The sequence below is a fragment of the Oryza brachyantha genome, chromosome 6 (assembly GCF_000231095.2).
Source record: "Oryza brachyantha chromosome 6, ObraRS2, whole genome shotgun sequence".
NCBI classification, from domain to species: Eukaryota; Viridiplantae; Streptophyta; class Magnoliopsida; order Poales; family Poaceae; genus Oryza; species Oryza brachyantha.
The window spans coordinates 17575579-17595150 of record NC_023168.2 but is presented as its reverse complement, the minus strand read 5'-3'; the positions used below and the strand labels follow the sequence as shown (position 1 = coordinate 17595150).

General features: G+C 40.7%; 2 protein-coding genes across 2 annotated transcripts; one reads left to right on the top strand and one right to left on the bottom strand.

Moving 5' to 3' along the window:
* The first annotated feature begins 2161 nt into the window (after positions 1-2161).
* LOC102702859 (stromal processing peptidase, chloroplastic) lies at positions 2162-12778 on the top strand. Its single transcript, XM_015838159.2, has 25 exons — positions 2162-2388; positions 2488-2677; positions 3353-3582; positions 3994-4192; positions 4448-4495; positions 4665-4772; positions 4918-5106; positions 5203-5499; positions 5856-5957; positions 6432-6566; positions 6892-7116; positions 7250-7453; positions 7576-7746; positions 7870-8019; positions 8411-8548; positions 8662-8889; positions 9033-9185; positions 9371-9494; positions 9677-9794; positions 10055-10175; positions 10278-10358; positions 10556-10657; positions 11392-11542; positions 11890-12007; positions 12120-12778. The coding sequence occupies exons 1-24, from the start codon at positions 2162-2164 to the stop codon at positions 11970-11972; spliced, it is 3774 nt and encodes a 1257-aa protein (XP_015693645.2). The 3' UTR covers positions 11973-12007; positions 12120-12778.
* Positions 12779-15762: 2984 nt separating this feature from the next.
* LOC102702574 (protein LYK5-like) lies at positions 15763-18138 on the bottom strand. The gene has a single exon (XM_040525322.1). It carries the CDS (start codon positions 18111-18113, stop codon positions 16023-16025), a length of 2091 nt encoding a protein of 696 aa, XP_040381256.1. The 5' UTR covers positions 18114-18138; the 3' UTR covers positions 15763-16022.
* Positions 18139-19572: the final 1434 nt, after the last annotated feature.

The following is a 19572-nucleotide window of genomic DNA, read 5'->3' as shown; positions in this document are numbered from 1 at the left end:
TTTTTTTTGGCAGTGGCCAAAGCTTGCATATTAAAAATGTTAAGTAACAAATCTTGATGTTAGTTTTTCCTTTAAAAATAGAGCTATTTTAGTCATCGAGAAAGTACCAGAGTTACCACTTATTTCTATATAAATTTTGGTATCTCTTGGTACTTAGATACTGAGGTACCAAATTTTACACTAAAATTTTGGTAGCTCTTTATACCTACTCAAGGACCGTAAAATTGCTCTTAAAAATAACTAGTTGGTTACTCTTTGTTTCTACATACTCTTGTCAAAAAAAATTGTTTAACCTTTGATTTCATCTGTCTGCAAACAAATATATAAAACCTAGTAAGATGCTATATTCATCAAAGTGTGTTGGATACTAAATATAAAGTTTGGTTCATGGTAGTCTAACAAACTAAAATTAACTAGTATATTGTTCGTGTGTTGCACCGGATGAAATCACATGATCCGTGTGTTGCCCGTTATCGGATCCACATAATTGGTAGGAACATTGAAAAAGAAGGAAGAAACTTGTTAAGAATAATTTAACAGTCTTATGTGTAATGATTATGTGTAATGATTCGAGAAGCAGTGTAAAATACACTTATTCCAGGACGATATGGATGGCTATATTTCATGATAAAAATAAGATAACCATCTAGCATACAAGTACATCAGCAAATTTGTGCTAGAAAAAGGAGTCCTTGTGGTATTGAAAAGACATACAATAGTTTATCACATATTCATCAGATTTTAGTTAGTTTGTGCATTGCTTACTAATCATGGTAAAGTTCTTATATTTATGTGTATATATAATGTCTTTTAATAAGAGGGATTTATTAATTCAGTGTCATATATAGTCGTCAATAGTTCTTGATATGCACTGAGGCCAACATCTTCCAGCTTTATTTTGTATGGATATAGTAACGTAAGTGATTGAAATCAAGGTAAGTCAACTCATCAAATAAGACAGAAGATATGCTCTGTAGGCATGAGCTATGTATTTTTCTAGGATAGGCTTCAACGGGTGCCAAGTGATAATCAACAGACAGTCAAAGAAGGAAATTCAAAATGTTTCATCTAAGCTATTCTACACTTCATCTAAACATTTTCTGCAGGCATATCCGTCCATGAAAAATAAATAAAAATAGGTGCACATAATTCAGGCCAAGTCTAACTTAATTGCATACCAAACTAACAAGCTTCTTACATACAAATGCAAATATGCAATGCATCTATTGGGATGCACATTGGAAGATAGTAGAAAGGAAAGATATGCACCAAGCATGGAGCAGAGTAGCTGTAACCCCGTGAAGACGGTGCGAGACGGTGGAAAAACCATTAGAGTTGGTGGCAACTCTAATGGCCACAACAATAAAAAGAGCTTATTTTGATTTTTGGCTAAGACATGAGTATTATAAAGACAAACCAACGCATGATGGATTGATAATTGATATTAATTAATATTATAATATTTTTATAGATATTTAATAGCATTAAATAGAAGTCAAAAGAAAACAATATAAAGAAATAAAACGAAAAACATTAACTTGAGTGATGGACAAGAAAATGTTACTTAAAGTTAAGGCTATTAGATATGACAGCACACAGACCTTAATCTAACGGAAAGTTAACTTAACATTATCTTGCTATTTTAAAAATAGAACACAGATGTTTCAGACTTAGCATGCATATAAATTTAAATTTAGCTATACCTACGTCTTATAAAGCAAAACTTTTATACGTAAACCCATGTTTATGAAATATAACAAAACGACAAAGGAATAAAAGAAAAAAAACATCCATCGCGTGATGATGAGGTAAAGGCGATTTTCATCAAACAGAAATATCTTTTCATGACTATGACTAAAACCCAAAACCGAACAACACATATGCACGCACAAAACCAGAAAAACCCAAACCCAAACCAAACCCAGGCCACAATCCGGTACGGCCGGCGCCAGCTCGAGCCACGATATTTGCGTTCCTGACGCCCTCGTCTTCTCGCAGCCGCGCCGCCGTGGCTTGGCTCCCCCCTATTTCACCGTCACAAAATCAATAAAAAAAAGAGGAGAAAAAAAAATAAAAATAAAGGGGGGGAGAGCAGCGTCGTCTCTCTCTCTCCTATCCTTCTTCCCCCCTCTCTCTCTCCTCGGCCATCCCCCACCCCCGCATGGCCTCCTTCCCCTCCCCTCCGCTCGCCGCGGCGGCGGCCGCCGCGCCGCCTCGCCTCGCCCCGGGCCTCCCCCTGGCCGCCGCCGCCCTGCGCAGGTCCTCTCCCGCCTTCCGGGCGGCGCCCGCCTCCGCGCGCCGGGCGTCCGTCGGCCCCCTGCGCCCGTCCGCGCTCGCCGCCCCGGCCAACCCTCTCCGCTGCACCCACCGCGGCGCCGTGTCGCCGAGGTGAGCCGGGCAATGATACTCGGGCTGTCTACTTGTTTAGGGTTCGTCGGGTGAAGAGAATTGGCCGCGAGACTGATTCGTGTTGGGTGTGCCCTGCAGGTTGAGGCGGCGGACGGGAGCTCTCGGTGCGGCGTCGGCGATTGGGAGTGTCGGCGAGGAGAGGGATGGGTGCCTGTCGTGCTTCCCCAGGAGCCGGAGACGCGGGAGGGCGGGGCTCGCGAGGTTCGCGCCGTGCGCGGTCCCGCACACCTCTGGGTTGTTGCTCCACAGCGGGTTGAGCGGTGCTAAGGTTAGTTTCATCCGTAATGCGTCTGAATAGATTAGAAAATGATGCTGTTAATCCGCCTTCGTGGATCATTGGATGAGTGTGTTGGACAAAAGTGATTAGTTCCTTGCTTCCGTTGTGATGTCTTCTCCGGTTGCTTGTTTAATGATTGTAACTGTGGTTTATTATAGGGTATAGAATCGACCCATTTATAATGGCATGGATCTAATTAACCCCACAACAAATATGGATTCACTATCAGTAAAACATTGAATGCCACCTGTATGTATTTCCCCGGCCTATACAGAAATCTTAACACCAGAGAAGTGGCATGTTTTGTTTTACATCACAAATGGCAAGCTAATTGTTGAATTAACATCAAATGTGAAGCTAGCTAGAAGTACTGCACTGCAAATCATTGTATAAAGTACCATTCGGCAGGGCTGGTTCTCAACAGTATGTGAACAATGAACACACTCAAGAATTAGGAAAGTGGCTTTTCATATGCTTTTTTGATGCATTTACTTGTATTTATTCAAAGAGTCAAGCTTCATTTCTGTTATAAAACAGGAAATAATTTCCAAAGTTTTATACGGCACCGCAGAGTATAAGTGATCCCATAGTTTCCCTTCTTGTTTAATGTGGTTTAATGGAGTACTATTTCTGAGTTCTTTCTGACCCTCGTTTGATGATTTTCAGGTCAAGCGTCGCCATATATTGCGTGCTGCTGGACCTGATGAACCACATGTTGCAAGTCCAACATGGTCTGAAACTGCTCTGGATAAACCTTATGTAGATCAGCCAATTGGGAAGGAGGAACTTGAAAGCTTTCTTAACACACCACTTCCTTCTCACCCAAAGCTAGTCCGAGGTCAATTGAAGAATGGCCTCCGATATCTTATTCTTCCAAACAAAGTTCCAGCGAACAGGTCAGGGAACTTGTTTTCATTTCCACCTATAAACGTTTTCTTTTTTGCACAACATTACCTTTGTATCTTCTTCCTGTATAACAAAAACTATTTAAATGATTTCGACCTGTATTTCCAAGCAAGGGACCTACAATTTGACATCGTGTTATGTTAAAAACCCTTTTTTGCTGGCACAGCCTCATTCCCAATGACCAAGCAATTTACATTAAAAATTAAAAATACTTCTTTGTTGATTCTTGGACATCAAAATTGTTTCAGTATATTGATAAATATCATGTCTGTCTGTAGTGCATGGCAATGAACTTCACTACAAACTTGTGTTGTGGAGCAGGCACACATCATTCTAAAATTCATAGGAACTGATGATTATGTGTGATGCTGATGCAGTATTCTAACCACTATTGTTTGCAGATTTGAGGCTCACATGGAAGTTCATGTTGGATCAATTGACGAGGAAGAGGATGAGCAGGGAATTGCACATATGATCGAGCATGTTGCATTTCTTGGAAGTAAAAAACGTGAAAAACTTTTGGGGACAGGTGCAAGGTCTAATGCATATACAGATTTCCACCATACCGTGTTCCATATCCATTCTCCAACCAAAACAAAGGTCTGCACTTTTGCATCTTTACCATTTGAAATTGTAAAGCATCATCTGTTGTTTCTTCAAGTCCTCCTCTGGTTTCTATTGCTTATTTTGTTTCACTAGAATATATATGAAAAGCAACTGGGAAATGTGTTGACTGCCATATTATGTGCACAGTTGTTAATGCTTTACATCTGTTGATATGTCAATCTGGTGGTCCAAATTGATATCTTCTCTTATTTAAGGGTTTAACATATCAGCTTGTCTTTAATGCGGCAGGAATATGGTGAAGATTTGCTCCCTTCTGTGTTGGATGCATTGAATGAGGTGGGATGTTACGTTCTAAGCTATATGTCCCGCTTTGCTATTTTGTTCTTTTTTTCTGGTTAATGGCCATTAAAACAACAAGAATCTTCATTGGGCGATAAAGTTTTAGATGCGTTTGGGTAGTTGTATAACACATATCTTAAGTTCTGCCAATTTTTTGTTCTTCCAGATAGCTTTTCATCCAAAGTTTTCTTCATCTCGTGTTGAGAAAGAGAGAAGAGCAATTCTTTCAGAGCTCCAGATGATGAACACAATCGAGTATCGTGTTGATTGTCAGGCAAGTAATTTTTACTCTACCACTTTGTAGGACATCTTCTGAGAAGGGGTTGTTCCTCTTGGCACTCATTCTTGGTACTAATGCTGAATCAATTAATGTTTAAGGGCGCGGTCTTTCTATACTAACTGTGATTCATTTTGTGTAGTTATTGCAACATTTGCACTCAGAAAACAAACTGAGCGAAAGATTCCCTATTGGACTTGAAGAGCAAATACATAAATGGGATCCTGACAAGATCCGCAGATTTCATGAGCGCTGGTACTACCCTGCTAATGCTACTTTATACCTGGTAGGAGAGATTGATGATATTCCCAGAGCAATACGAGAAATAGAGGTAACTAGAATTGGAACATCTTAATTGTTGTTTTTCCTGTTATTCCAGCTGATCTGTTTATTGGATTAATTACAAACTGACTCATACGCAATGCAGGCTGTGTTTGAACATACACTTCCAGAAAGCGAAGCAGCCTCTATGTCAACTGCAAGTCCATTTGGTGCCATGGCAAGTCTTTTTGCACCAAAGCTACCTGGTGGCTTGGCTGCAAGCCTAACTGGTGAGAGATCACCTGCTGTGGATAACATAAAGCCTGTCAAAAGGGAAAGACAGGCAATCAGACCACCTGTAGAACATAAGTGGTCTCTTCCTGGAGTTGCCCAAGACACTAAGCCCCCAGCAATTTTTCAACATGAGTTGATCCAGAGTTTCTCAATCAACATGTTCTGCAAGGTATGATTAATGTTTGATTTGCTGGCTTTTACTCTTTAGTGTTGCTTTGTGCCTATGTAGTTTAGTCTAACACCAGATGTTTCCGTAGTAGTTCCTGTGGTAATATATGGTAGATGAGAACCAGTATTTGTTGTAATCAGTGAAAGGTTTGATAGCCCTTTCTTCCCTCCCTCTGTGTGCACGTGATCTGCGTATGCCTAACTATTTAAGTTCTTTCTCAGATATGGTTCTATTTTAAATTTAACATATTTAATGTGATGATGTCTTTAGCTTTAAGCTTATCATTCTCTTGTTGAAGTTTCTTAATAATGCATCATCTGTGTAAGCCTAACTATTTCATTTCTTTTTGTGGACAGATACCTGTTAACCAAGTTCAGACATATAAAGACCTGCGGAGTGTCCTGATGAAACGGATATTTTTATCTGCTCTTCATTTTAGAATCAATACAAGATATAAGGTTCGTGATATTTAATCAACATGAATTATGAATCAATAATGTCCTTCTATCTTTACTTATGTCGAGACTTACTTTGGTATTTATCTCTATAGAATGCAGATTAGTTCATATGATTTGATTCTTATATATAATGTCTTTTTTTTTAATCTTTTCATAGATTGTATATGTTTAACAGATAGACATAAGACATGCTGGGAATTTACTGTGCACCAGAATGTCATTAAATTTAGTATTATTTGATTTTTTACTTGAAATCCATATTCATTCTTTTTAGTCTAATAAACTATTCAGAAATGCATTTTACTGGACATTAGACTTGTAGCATAAGCTCATAGGAGGCCAAGGTTCTTCCAGTGAAGCATTTATATTTGTTAGGAATACCTCTTTTTTTGCATGGAAGAAAATTTTAAGTAGTTAGTGTAGTTCTTACTGATTAAAATTTTCTCCTGTATATGAATGCTGTTTTGTATACAGAGCTCAAATCCTCCTTTTACATCTGTTGAGCTGGATCATAGTGACTCTGGAAGGGAAGGTTGCACGGTCACTACTCTTACCGTAACAGCTGAGCCCCAAAACTGGAGGAGTGCTATCAAAGTTGCTGTTCATGAGGTTTGTGTACTCATGACTCATTTATCCTATAATGTTCTACACAACTTGTTTTAGCTCATAATCAGTTTAATCAATGGAAATATTATATAAACAGTCGTAGATAATTTTAGGAGATGTAATTGTTGGAAGGAACAGATAAAAAAGGCTAAATAATTAATGGAAGTTATTGAAGCAATGTTGACTTAGCACAAGACCTGCAAAACAGCCTATGTGTAACACTGCTAGACAAGCCTTATCTGACCTGATCCTCATCCAACCTTGGCCCAACCCAACCCAAGCATTCTTCTAATCCTTCCTTTCAACTTATCTTTGCATGCTGTTTCAGGTTAGGAGACTCAAAGAGTTTGGTGTCACAATGGGGGAAATGACTCGCTACATGGACGCACTGATAAAGGATAGTGAGCAACTGGCTATGATGATTGATAGTGTTCCCTCAGTTGATAACCTGGACTTCATTATGGAAAGTGATGCACTTAGCCATACTGTTATGGATCAATTGCAGGGACATGAAAGTTTGCTTGCTGTTGCTGAAACCGTAACACTTGAAGAGGTACTGATATTTCTTTTATACAAGTCACAGTGGAAAAAGGAAATAAATGGCATGTCATCAGTTCATTTTACCTTGCTTTTAATTCTATTGTTAAATTGTATTATACATAATGAGTTATGTTTACGATATGTAGGTCAACACTGTCGGTGCAGAAGTGCTGGAATTTATTTCAGATTATGGAAAGCCTGATGCACCACTTCCTGCTGCTATTGTGGCCTGTGTACCCAAAAGAGTCCACATTGATGGAGTAGGTGAAACTGATTTTGAGATATATCCAGAAGAAATAACTGATTCCATCATGGCAGGTCTTGAGGAACCTATTTACCCAGAACCTGAGGTATGTTTGTTATTTATATCTACAGGGGTAGCACAGTTCATGTTTTGGGATCTTGTTTGAAAATTGTAAACCAACAGACTGTCTTGATGGTTGCTGAATGATTATTGTTATTGTGGCTACAGCTTGAGGTACCAAAAGAACTGATTACTCAGTCTCAGCTTGAGGACTTGAAATTGCAGCGCAAACCATCATTTGCTTCTCTGAGTAAAGAGGAGAATGTGGTGAAAATATTTGACAATGAAACTGGAATAACACAGCGCCGCCTTTCTAATGGTATTTCCATCAACTATAAGGTAATGCTAATAAACTGGAAACGTCTGGCTATTGTTCTCACAATTGAAGAGTCTCGTGTTACAGTTTCGTTGTAGTTCACCTTGTTGTTTCATGCTAAAAGTTGTATTGCAAATTGATGACAGATCACACAAAATGAGGCAAGGGTTGGTGTTATGCGGCTAATAGTAGGTGGTGGAAGGGCAACAGAGGATTCAGAATCTAAGGGATCTGTTATTGTTGGTGTCCGTACCTTGAGTGAAGGTGGCTGTGTCGGAAACTTTTCAAGGGAACAGGTATCTTCAACTTATGGATTTATCTACTAGCAAAGTATTACTGTTTGTTTATTGATTTTACCTCCATCCACCTCATCCCAGTAACTAGTCACTTTAACACATGTGCCAGCCAGACTCTTCTAACTTTGACCCCTTGTATTTTATGAGCAATATTTGGACTAGCCACATGAATATTACCCTATGTGTCATCATGTTCGTAAATAAACGTAGTTACATCATCCATTCAATACTTTACATCATCCATTCCCATGCATATCCTCTAACAACAGTAGTCTCTAGTGGAGTCAAATGTATATTTTTTCTCACGTATTTTTTTACATTTTAACAACTTAATAGTTAATACTGCTAACTATTGAAAGCACTTCCATAAAGTATGTCTATGTGATTTCAGGTTGAACTTTTCTGCGTGAATAATCTCATAAATTGCTCACTAGAATCCAATGAGGAGTTCATTTTTATGGAGTTTAGATTTGCTTTAAGAGACAATGGCATGCGCGCTGCTTTCCAGCTCCTTCATATGGTCCTTGAGGTAGGTTTGCAATTTACTACATTGCATACTCATCTACCTCGTTATAGGAGGAACTCAGTGTTCTCTAAATGCAAATATCTCATGCATATAAAATTTCCTTCTCCATGTTACAGCATAACGTGTGGCTAGAAGATGCATTTGATAGAGCAACTCAGCTATACTTGTCTTATTATCGCTCCATTCCCAAAAGTTTGGAACGTTCTACAGCCCACAAGCTTATGTTAGCTATGTTGAACCATGACGAAAGGTTTGTAGAACCGTCACCACATTCACTGCAGAAGTTGACTCTCCAATCAGTCAAAGATGCTGTTATGAACCAATTTGTTGGTGACAACATGGAGGTTAGTGTAGTAATTCATCGTTTTCAAGTTTCTTTCTCTTTTTTCCTTAACTGTGTTCTCATGGCACCTGTATGATTGGTCTACCATATTGATATATGTCTATGGTCTGTTTTTATTTATATTATCTGCAATAAATTTTCCAGGTTAGTATAGTTGGTGATTTCACTGAAGAAGAGGTAGAATCTTGTGTTCTTGACTATCTTGGGACTGTGAGTGCTGCAAAATCTTCAAAAACAGAGGAGCATATTGAAAAGATTTCCTTCCGGCCGTTTCCTTCAGATTTGCATTTTCAGCAAGTATGAACTTTTCTGTAACCCTCAACCAGATACTATTTATTTCATCATGCTAATTTATTTTTCAGTGAAGCATCATGATAAATATAGTTACATGTCATTACCAAACTAGTGTTGAAAAAGGGAGAAAGATAGATGCACGTGAGCATGTATATATTTGTTTATTTGATCACTGGTCCTTTAACTAGGTATACATAAAGGACACTGATGAGAGAGCTTGTGCGTACATTGCTGGTCCTGCGCCTAATCGCTGGGGGTTTGCAACTGAAGGGAATGATCTGTTCAATGTCATCCGGAATTCCAGTGGAGATGGTAATTCTAACAAAATGTGCACTGCACTGTGACTTGTTTCATTCAACATCACATATCTTACAATTTAGACTTGACATGTTTTTGTTGGAGGAAATTTCCACTTATAGCATATATTCAGTGGCAGTGACCTTTATATACCAGTGCATTATGAGCATATAAGCTAATATTGCCATACTTTGCAGCTCAAGATTCTGAATCAACGAACTCAGATCTTACGGGAATGAAACCTATTGATGTTCGCACCCATTCTCTTTTCTTTGGCATCACTTTGAGTTTGTTGGCTGAAATTATTAATTCTAGGTAAAATATTTCCAGACATTTATTTGTTTTCTTAGAACATTATTAAGCTTCTCATGTTCATGGTATGCTACATTGAATAACCTAGTGGTCAATTCTAGTAACTCATGTGGTGGTTCACCTATAATGATCCTTTATGTTTCCCTATAGCAGCAATGTTCTTAAGTGTAAAATTTAGTATCACGATTTCATCATTCTGGAGTTGAACAGTTATGTTGCATTTTGTTAATAAGATTAACATCACACGATGTCTGTTTCCTCAGGCTATTCACAACAGTTCGAGATTCCATGGGATTAACCTATGATGTTTCTTTTGAACTAAACCTTTTTGACAAATTGGACCTTGGTTGGTATGTGATTGCAGTAACATCAACTCCGGGCAAGGTATTTCACCTTTGGACTTGAGCTTGCTGTGCTTTGTTGTTTTTCCTGTTGCTGTTTTTTATTGTTATTATGTTTTCTACATTTTGTTAACTTCAATTGCAGGTCCACAAAGCTGTTGATGCATGCAAAGGTGTTCTGAGAGGATTACATAGTAACAGAATCGTTGAAAGGGAGCTGGACCGGGTTAGTCAGAACTTTTCTAGACTTGCTTAGTTTTAACAAGACACACATTATTTTACTAAATCTTTTCATATACAGTTAAGTATAGCCTAAGTAAGAGAAGATTGAGCAGAAAACACCACAGCTTTCTACATGCTAATTGTATGTATTTCTTAATTGTCTTGTTTCTTATTGCTGATGGCAACTTTCATGTGCTCCAGGCAAAGAGGACACTATTGATGAAACATGAAGCTGAGACAAAGACAAATGCATATTGGCTTGGTTTACTTGCCCATCTGCAGTCTTCATCTGTGCCTAGGAAGGTAAAGCATAAATTGTTTATTTGTATTCACTACACAAAGAAAAGAAACCAAAATAAGCTTACTGTGTTATAGCTCTGGCTGCATCTGCACTTTCTTCTCCTTGACATATCTATAGTGACTTCTGTTTTCTTGAAAAATACATGGGATTGCATATCTAGACTCATAAACATGTGATTGGGACTTCACCACCAACCCACCAAATTAAGGATTACTAACAACAGAAGGTTTTATTGGATGAAAATTACTACAGCCTCTAGTCATAAATATTTGATGTTTAGAACAAGATTTGGTCAAACTTTACTTTGACAATCAATAGCTTCGCAAATGCTTAATTTGAAAACAAGATAAATGGGATGCGTAGATCTGGCTTGAAAAGCACTATCATAGTATCATAAATCTATTGTATTCTACAAATTGATTATAATATAAAACTGGTACTTAGTTTTAACAGTTTGACCGAATCTTGCCTAATGATCAAATATTCATGACCATAGGGACTTGGGGAGTAGTAAATAACTAAATATGGGACATGTAGTCCTGTCATCTTTTATTGGCCATTCTTTGTAAAAGGAAATCTTGAATGGTGGTGAGCATATGGTATCTACTATTGTATGATTTCTTCTAAAAAATGTGGAATATTTTCCTTTATTTAATTTCTTCAAACTGGCATATCCTGTTTCTTATTGGTGTTGTATCACTGTCTTACCATGTGAATCCCTATCAAACCAATGCAGGAAATATCCTGCATCAAGGAATTAACGATGTTGTATGAAAGTGCCACAATTGAGGACTTGTATCTTGCATATGAGCACCTGAAAGTTGATGAGTCTTCTTTGTTTTCTTGCATTGGGATTGCTGGCGCAGAATCTGGTGAAGAGATGACTGGTATGTGTTTTGCACTTTGCAGCAAGTTCTGTAGTAGTATAATGTCCATTTCATATTTATAAGATGTTCTGGTCCTCTCTAGATTCATATTAATGCTAACAAATAGACATATAAAACATATTCATCGATTAATGGATGGATCTAGGTATGGCCAAATCATATTATAATGAAACGGAGGGAGTAATATAGTTTGCTACTTTGCATCAGTTAGGCATTAACTTTTTGAAAACTTGGGCCAAGATAGAAGCTAGTAGCACTGCAGCAGTCCAGAGTGTGATTTATTCTGGTTTTATCCGTTATTTGCTGCTATTTTTATTAAATACGCTAACGATGTAATTGAACTGCAGATGATGAGCTTGATACGGGCCTGCATGGCATGGGGCCTATTGGAGGCCGTGGTCTATCAACAATGACCAGACCAACCACATGATTTCTGCAACTTTCCGTGACTGAATTTTTGTAAAGGTGCGCTGATGTTTATTTTGTAGTAGTATGCGTTCTGATAAATGCTCTGCGTTGCAATTCTTTTGCTAACTCGGGTATGGTTATAACATGAATCGCTTGCATGCACTTGCAGGGATTGAGCTAGCTCCTGAAGTTAGGAGTGCTACGATCCTTCTGGAGACTACATGTTGCCAGTTCGTGTTTTGGCACGTACTGTTCTAGACCCATTGATGCGGTGGGATTCGGATTGAATTGCTATTTCGTGTACATTTCAACGGAAAGCTTGGCTGCCACAATTTTTTTGTGATGGGTTGATTGATGGCGAGGTCCTGAAAGGTTTTATGGAAGGTCATCTAGCTTCACATGTATAGTAAAGAAAAGTTCTCTGGTTGTTGTAACTAGGATACCTCAGGTCATTGAAAAGGTAGGATTTTCAATAGAATCTCGGATAAATTGCCGTGCGACGGCCAAGTAGCACAGGATATCTCGAATGCAATAATGCAAGCGCATCGGCTGCAACGTTTTATTATAGTTTTCTGGAAAATGTATATTTGAGTTATTTATAATGAATAGGTTTAGCAGTTTTGCAACTATTGTACTTGCACGATTCGGTATGCCTCTGCGCAATTTAGCCCCCTTTGATTTATTAGGAAAACATAGAAAATTTAGGGGATTTAAAAAGTTTCTATGTAGCCCTTTGAATCAAAGGGTCCTTTGAAATTCCTATGGAATCGATAATGCTACATAGAGAATATGGAGGAAAATAAGCATATGGTTCTATTGCATGTTTTCTTCTCCTTGCAACTTTAAATCCCTGTGATTTTTCTATGTCTCATAACTTTTCATATGTTTTTAATTTCTGTAGGTTTCAAATGAGTGTTTAGCTTAAACAACGTTCTCCGTAATCATGTTCGACCATCCCACGTTTTTACGGAGCCTGTAAATGTACTACTTATTTACAGTTGTATATATGGAACCTGATGGCCATCGTTTCTCACATTCATACTGGTGGTGTTTAGTCGGAGAAAAGAAAAAAATTTGGATGTCATATAAACGTTTGATTGGACGTCGAGAGATAAGATTTTGGACATGAATGAAAAAAATAAATTTTATAGGTCATCTAAAAACTACGAGACAAATCTTTTGAGTCTAATTAACTTGTTATTAGTACATGTGGGTTACTTTAGCACGTATGACTAATCATAGGCTAATTAGACTTAAAAAATTTGTCTCACGATTTTTCCATAACTATACAATTAGTTTTTTTGTTTCATTCATATTAATGCTCTATTTAGGTGTTCAAAGATTCACTGTGATATTTTTGGACAAAAAAATTTGGGGAACTAAACAGGGTTGACAGAGAAATTCAGTTTATCAATGGATATTACTTTGATGAACAGCACCGATTAACACTGTTATAGGACGATTCACAATCATATTAAAGGCTATAGTATCTTTACTGTCACATGTATCGATCCTCCCCTGCAAACGACATGCTTTTTACGCTCGCATGAATAGCTAGAATATTTTGTTGATATTCAACGAAGATACTCATATCTTCAATTATGCTTACAAGTAAAGTTTGAATTTTAAAACTTAAATTTATAGTTTATTTTAAGGTTTTTCATCAAAGTTTATTATTTAGCCTTGACTTGTATTGCTATGAACATGTGTATAAAAGTTTTATTTATAAATTATCTTTTAATCGTCAATAAACCATTATGCTTATGCTTAATATAAGTCAAAAGGTGAGGCTAAAAGTTGTACTGGGAATATATTCGGAGTAAAAGAATGAGGACAAGTTGTTTAATTTTTGAATAAAACTTTTATATATATGTGTTTTTAGCGATTTAAAAACCAATGGTGAAAAATAAATTACGATGAAAAAACATCAAAATTAACTATAATTTAAGACTAAATATTTAAATTTTAGCGTTTAAGCATAAGCATAGACGAAAAGACGAGACTACAATAATGTATAACTGTAACATGTTCAAGATGTCAAACTATCAAAGATGTGAGATTTAGAAGTGTCATTCACTTGCAGCCTCTATCATTTCTTTATATATATGCTAAAATTTATTTTTTTAATGTTAACTCTGAAGTTGATTTAAATTTTTTTTTATTTTTCGGTCTTTATTTTTAGATCGCCAAGAACATATATATATATATATATATTATTTTTTGTTTATAATATATCATTTGGTTTTTTTCATGAAAAAAACAAACGATGATCAGGTTGATGAACAGTGAACCCGAATGAAAAAAAACGTAGTATAACTCAGTCTAATGTACAGTAGAGGTCTGGGAGTATCAAACATCAATGGCATCCCTTTCGTCGTTGAATCCTGATCCGGAAGATGAAAGTCCAAGATGCAAGTCACTACCCTACCTGTTCATCTAGTCAAAAGAAAAAATGATCATCACGGAGTAGCATAGTCAACCAACTCGCCGGTCACCACTCGCCACTCGATAAATTGAGCGAGATTTAACTTATTTTGTAGTAAAATATATGGGTTTAGACCCCACCTATCATTGTCATGGATGATGATATTTTACAGCTCATGTATATCTATGATGATATTCTTAAAAAAAAACTCGGTAAGCAAGTTGCAAAGCATGTTATAACTCTCCACCCCTTTAGCACAAGTTTTCTTACAAAGGATACATGAGGTCATCCTTTTGGATTTTTAGTAGAAAAAAAAACAAACATCATATTTTAAAAAAACAATGCTACTAAACTACGATGAAAAAACACCAATCTTAGCTCTAAATTTAAAGTAAAAATTTAAATTTTGGGCTATAAACAAAAACATATACGAAAAGACGAAGGCTCCATCTTCAGGGGTAGCTCCTCCTTCTTCTAGTACTTTTTTTTGGAAAGTAGCAGCAACACCGCCCTCTTCCCCCTTCCGACCTCCCCTAGCCAGCCTTCCCCTACCCCGCCCCCTTCCCCCTCCTACTCGTTTGTCGCTAGCCTGTCCCTGCCCACACATCTTGGGCTCTTGGCACGACACCGCCTCCTTCGAGTGATGCTTGCCCCTCTCTCCTGCCCCTAACGCGCAGCGGCCCTGCGCCCGAGCCGCCATCCGGTTGTCGTCTTCCCCAACCTTCATTGCTCCGACCATCGCCTCCCTTGCTGCCTCATCCCCCGTGCAACAGAGAGGAACAAAGAGATAACACGGGAAAGATATGAAACATCGATTTTAAACTATCAAAACATCAACAAATATGTACGCATCAAAGATGAAAAATATGACATAATATCAAAATACCCACCGAAACGATCTGACCCAACACAAAGAAACACTACAGTAGCTAAAACATTAAAAACACAACAATGTACTTGGACTAGACCTAATTTTTCTCCCCTCCGATAAATATAGGGGTATCGAGGACTATCGGCTTGACGATCTCCTCCGATCAAAGCTGGAGATCTAAATCGAGACGCTACGAGGCACTTCTGCTCCACTAAAAGGTGAGCAGCCATGGCTTCTTGGAGCGCTCGCCACCCTATTGCCGCTAATCCTGGGCCCTTAGCTACATCCCTCAGTCCCTCAGGAAAATGGAAGCCATGCTACCTTTCTCTTGCTTCCGGCCTTGAGCTGTGGATTTGTCCTCCAAGAAACTACAGGAGCCATGAGAAACCCTTTATACCGTGAGTTTTTTCTAGTCTAGATTCATTTATTAATGAATACATATAATTATATATATATGTCTATATTTATTATCATCCGTATGAATCTAGATAAAATTAGAAAGTCGTGAAACGGATGAAGTAGATACAAAATCAGTCATTTTTTGTATGACGACAAGTCCACTATTGGCCCAGCCAGTGGCGAACCTAAGTTTATCTTCCAAGGGTTCTCGGACCCCGAGTAAATTATTCAATTCTTACTAAATTATATTATATTAATTAGCGTACAAGTACAATAATCAGATAACGTAAATTTTTATTCTGGGTTCGCCACTGGGCCGAGCTAGATAGTTGTCGTGCTCAAACTCCCAAATGGGCCATCAGCCCACTGGGTCTTTTTCATCCAGCTGCCGAGACGCGAAGCTCAACGGTGCTCCAACCGAGCGTCGATCTGCGCAACGCCGAGAGCGAGAACACCACCTCCGCCATCGACGGCCGCGCGCGGGGCTCCCGCGCCACGCACCGCAGCGCCAGCGCGGCCGCCGCCATCGCCACCTCCAACGGGTAGTCGCCGCGCAGCCTGGCGTCCATGAACGCCGCCACCCTGCTGCCCCGCGCCCGCGCGTCCTCGCCGTCGGCCGCTGGCACCAGCTGCCCCTCCGCTTCCTCCCACAGCAGCAAGGCTTCGCCACCCTCGCCGCCGTCCCGATCAGGCGCCGCCTCCTTCCCGGACAGAAGCTCGAGGAGGACGACACCGAAGGCGAACACATCGAGGTGAGGGCCGATCAGCCCGTCCTCCAGGTACTCCGGCGCCAGGTAACCCTGCGTGCCCACGACGTGCGACGTCATCTGCGCGCCGGCGCCGGCGCCGGCGACGGCGCGCGCCAGGCCGAAATTCGAGACCTTGGCGCGGAAGCCGGCGTCGAGGAGGACGTTGGAGCTCTTGAGGTTCTTGTGCACGTAGGGCGGGCTGGTGTGGTTGTGCAGGTAGTTGAGCCCGTCGGCCACGTCGAACGCCACCTGCATCCGCTGCCTCCAGGAGAGGGCGCGGCCGCGGCCGCGGCCGCCGTCGCCACCGGCGTGGATCCAGTCGCTGAGCGCGCCGTTCTCGGCGAGCTCGAACACCAGGTACGTGTCGCCGCGGTGCACGCAGAGGCCGAACAGGCGGACGAGGCACGAGTGGTTGACACGTCCCAGGACGCTCACCTCGGCGCCCACGTCTCCGGCCACCCGCTTCACCGCCGCCGCGTCGCCGTTGATCACCGCGCGGTAGACTGCCGACGAGTTTCCGATGCGATGCTCCTTCGCGAACCCCGCCGTCGCAGTCTCGAGCTCACCGTACTCGTACAGGGTCAGCGATCCCACCGCATCTCGCACGTCGGCATCAGCCACTGTCGTCGGCACCATCCATGCCGGCGTCGCCTTTGCTCCCTCTTTACCCGGCGCCAACGGCACGTCGTGGATTGCCGTCGTAGCTAGCTCGCCGTTGCCCTGCCACCGCCGTCGACGCCATAGCAGGAGCAGAGCAAGCAGAGCACCAGACGCAAGAACCGCGCACCCAACACCAACTCCTATGCCGATACACTTCCCAAGAAAGGATTTCTTCCACTTGCCACTGACCGATTCACTGGATGGCACCGGCGGCGGCGGCGGAGCCGGAGCCAGAGCAGGAGCTGGACCCGGCGGCTCCGGCGAGACCGTCACGTCTGCATTGGGGCGGCGCTTGAGCGGAACCAGCATCGTGGTGAAGGGGTACACGGTGGAGTCGTCGGTGAGGTTGTTGGCGTAAAGAACGGCCTGGTAGTCGGCGCCGAAGCGGTCGGCGACGGTGGACGAGTCGTCGTCCCAGCCAAGGAGGTACGTCGCCAGGTACTTCACCCCGGCAGCGGCCTGCGCCGGCGACGGGCACGCGCAGCGCAGCGGCACGGTGAGCTTGATGCCGGGGTAGAGGTTGAGGCTGTCGTGCGCCGGGTTCTGCGCCATGAGCGCCTGGCACGTCGTGAGCCCCTGGTACGTGTCGTTCGCCATGATGAAGTAAGTCTCGTCGTCGAACTGGATGACGTAGCCGGCGTCGTGCTGGTAGTACCCCGCGGCCGTGCAGGCGCAGGGGACGGGGACGAGGAGCAGGCCGTCGGCCGGGACAGGGACGGGGACGGGGACGGCGTTGGCGGCGGCGACGGCCGGGACGCTGGCGTTGAGGAGGTAGGAGACGGTGATGGGGGAGGCGTATCTCGGCGGGGCGGAGCGGAAGGTGAGGTAGGCCGTGCATGACGGCGGCGAGGTGGCCGGGTCGCCGCAGGTGTAGCCGAGGACGGAGCTGCCGTTGTCGGCGTCGCAGTCCGTCTGCGCGTTGGCCTCGTACTGCTGCTGCGCTGCCGCCAGCGGCGGGAGCAGCACGAGCACGAGGTGGAGGAGGAGGAGGAGATCGACGGAGAGCGCCGCGGGGAGTCTGAATCGGCCGTCGCGGCCGCGGAAGAGTGACGGCATCATCGGAGTTTGGATAACTGAAGTTCGCCGAGAAGAGGATGAGCTCGGTAGACTGCTGCTAGTTAGAGATAGCTTGAGTAGTGGCCGGAGACTACAAGTCAACGCCTGACATGGATCAACTGGGCCAATTGAAGGTCAATTGGTCAACGTCTGCCGACTGCCGTTGCCGGTGGGTAAGGGCACTCCTAAAGTCCTAACGCTGTAACATCGTGTTGAGTCGGAACGCAATTTTTATATCTCGTTATTATATGGTTCACTCATCTCTCTTATGACCAGTCTTGTTTTACATGAAGACACTGGTTTTTACTCTAGCACTAGTTTCTTTATTTTTATCTCTCTTTAATAAATAACTTATCACATCACTAAATTGCTTACGTGGTACATCAATAAATACAAATAGAAACTTCCCATTGTGTATGCATTGTGATAAAAGGAGATCGGCATGATAGTCAGATACATCGGTCTGTACTCTAGTGGAAAATCAGATAATCTATTATATTATATGTCACTAAGTTTCCCCATTTTAATGATTTAACATCGATATTATGGTTTTCTATATATTTTACGGTATGCAATGGGATCGGGAATATTTTCAAAATGCCTTTATATATCTACAAGGTTAACGGTCGATTATATACAACATAGGAAGTACTGTTTTAAAAAATATTAAAGTACACACACAAACTTCTATGTCGTGCAAGAAGTCTATAAAAAATCATATTTTTTTAAAACTTCTAAGGGTATAAATTAAGCATTAACCTTGCATGCATATAAAGGGCATTTTGAGTATTTTACAAATAAAATAATTGCCCCAATGGCATATTCTAGAACAAATGACAAACTCATTGGTACATTAATTGTCAATGTTAATGACAAATGATTGAACTATGACAAACTCAGTAATATGGAGTAGATTCTCTTTTTTCAAAATATAAGTGTTTTTATAATTTAAATTTTGTACTACATTGTATAAATATTTGTATATTGATTTATTTTCAGTCATTGTAATGATGCCCGAAAAGAAAATCTAATTAATTTAGTATTAACAAATTAACCATTAAAGTGACTAAAACAAAACATTTTGCTCTCACGTTAGTCTTTGTCAAACAAGCTATAAATACTTATATATTTTAAAAAAAAGTAGTAAAAGTTTTATAAGAATGGGTGGCAGCTAGTACAGCAAGGATTTTAATACAAATACAAGTGTAAACTAGAACACTGAAAAATACAGGAAAGACCATTTGAATGGATAGTAAGAAAAATACACATATTAGAGGAGACATCAAGGGAAAACTTTTCATAAGGTTGGACCTCATGCTAAATTTTCTTCAAAACCTTCTTGTTTTAAACTATTCTATATAAATTATGTAGGATTGTTGAAGTCTTAATTCTTTGAAACAAATGATATTTTGTATCAAAAAGATTTTTTCCCTGTAGGATTCAATTCCTACAAAAGCTTCTA

Bases quoted from the DNA above. Each gene is read 5' to 3' on its own strand.
- LOC102702574 (XM_040525322.1), bottom strand. From the start codon at position 18,113: ATGATGCCGTCACTCTTCCGCGGCCGCGACGGCCGATTCAGACTCCCC.
- LOC102702859 (XM_015838159.2), top strand. From the start codon at position 2,162: ATGGCCTCCTTCCCCTCCCCTCCGCTCGCCGCGGCGGCGGCCGCCGCG. The intron at 4,773-4,917 runs GCAAGTAATTTT...CATTTTGTGTAG, and splicing joins AGTATCGTGTTGATTGTCAG to TTATTGCAACATTTGCACTC. The intron at 8,890-9,032 runs GTTAGTGTAGTA...TAAATTTTCCAG, and splicing joins TTGTTGGTGACAACATGGAG to GTTAGTATAGTTGGTGATTT.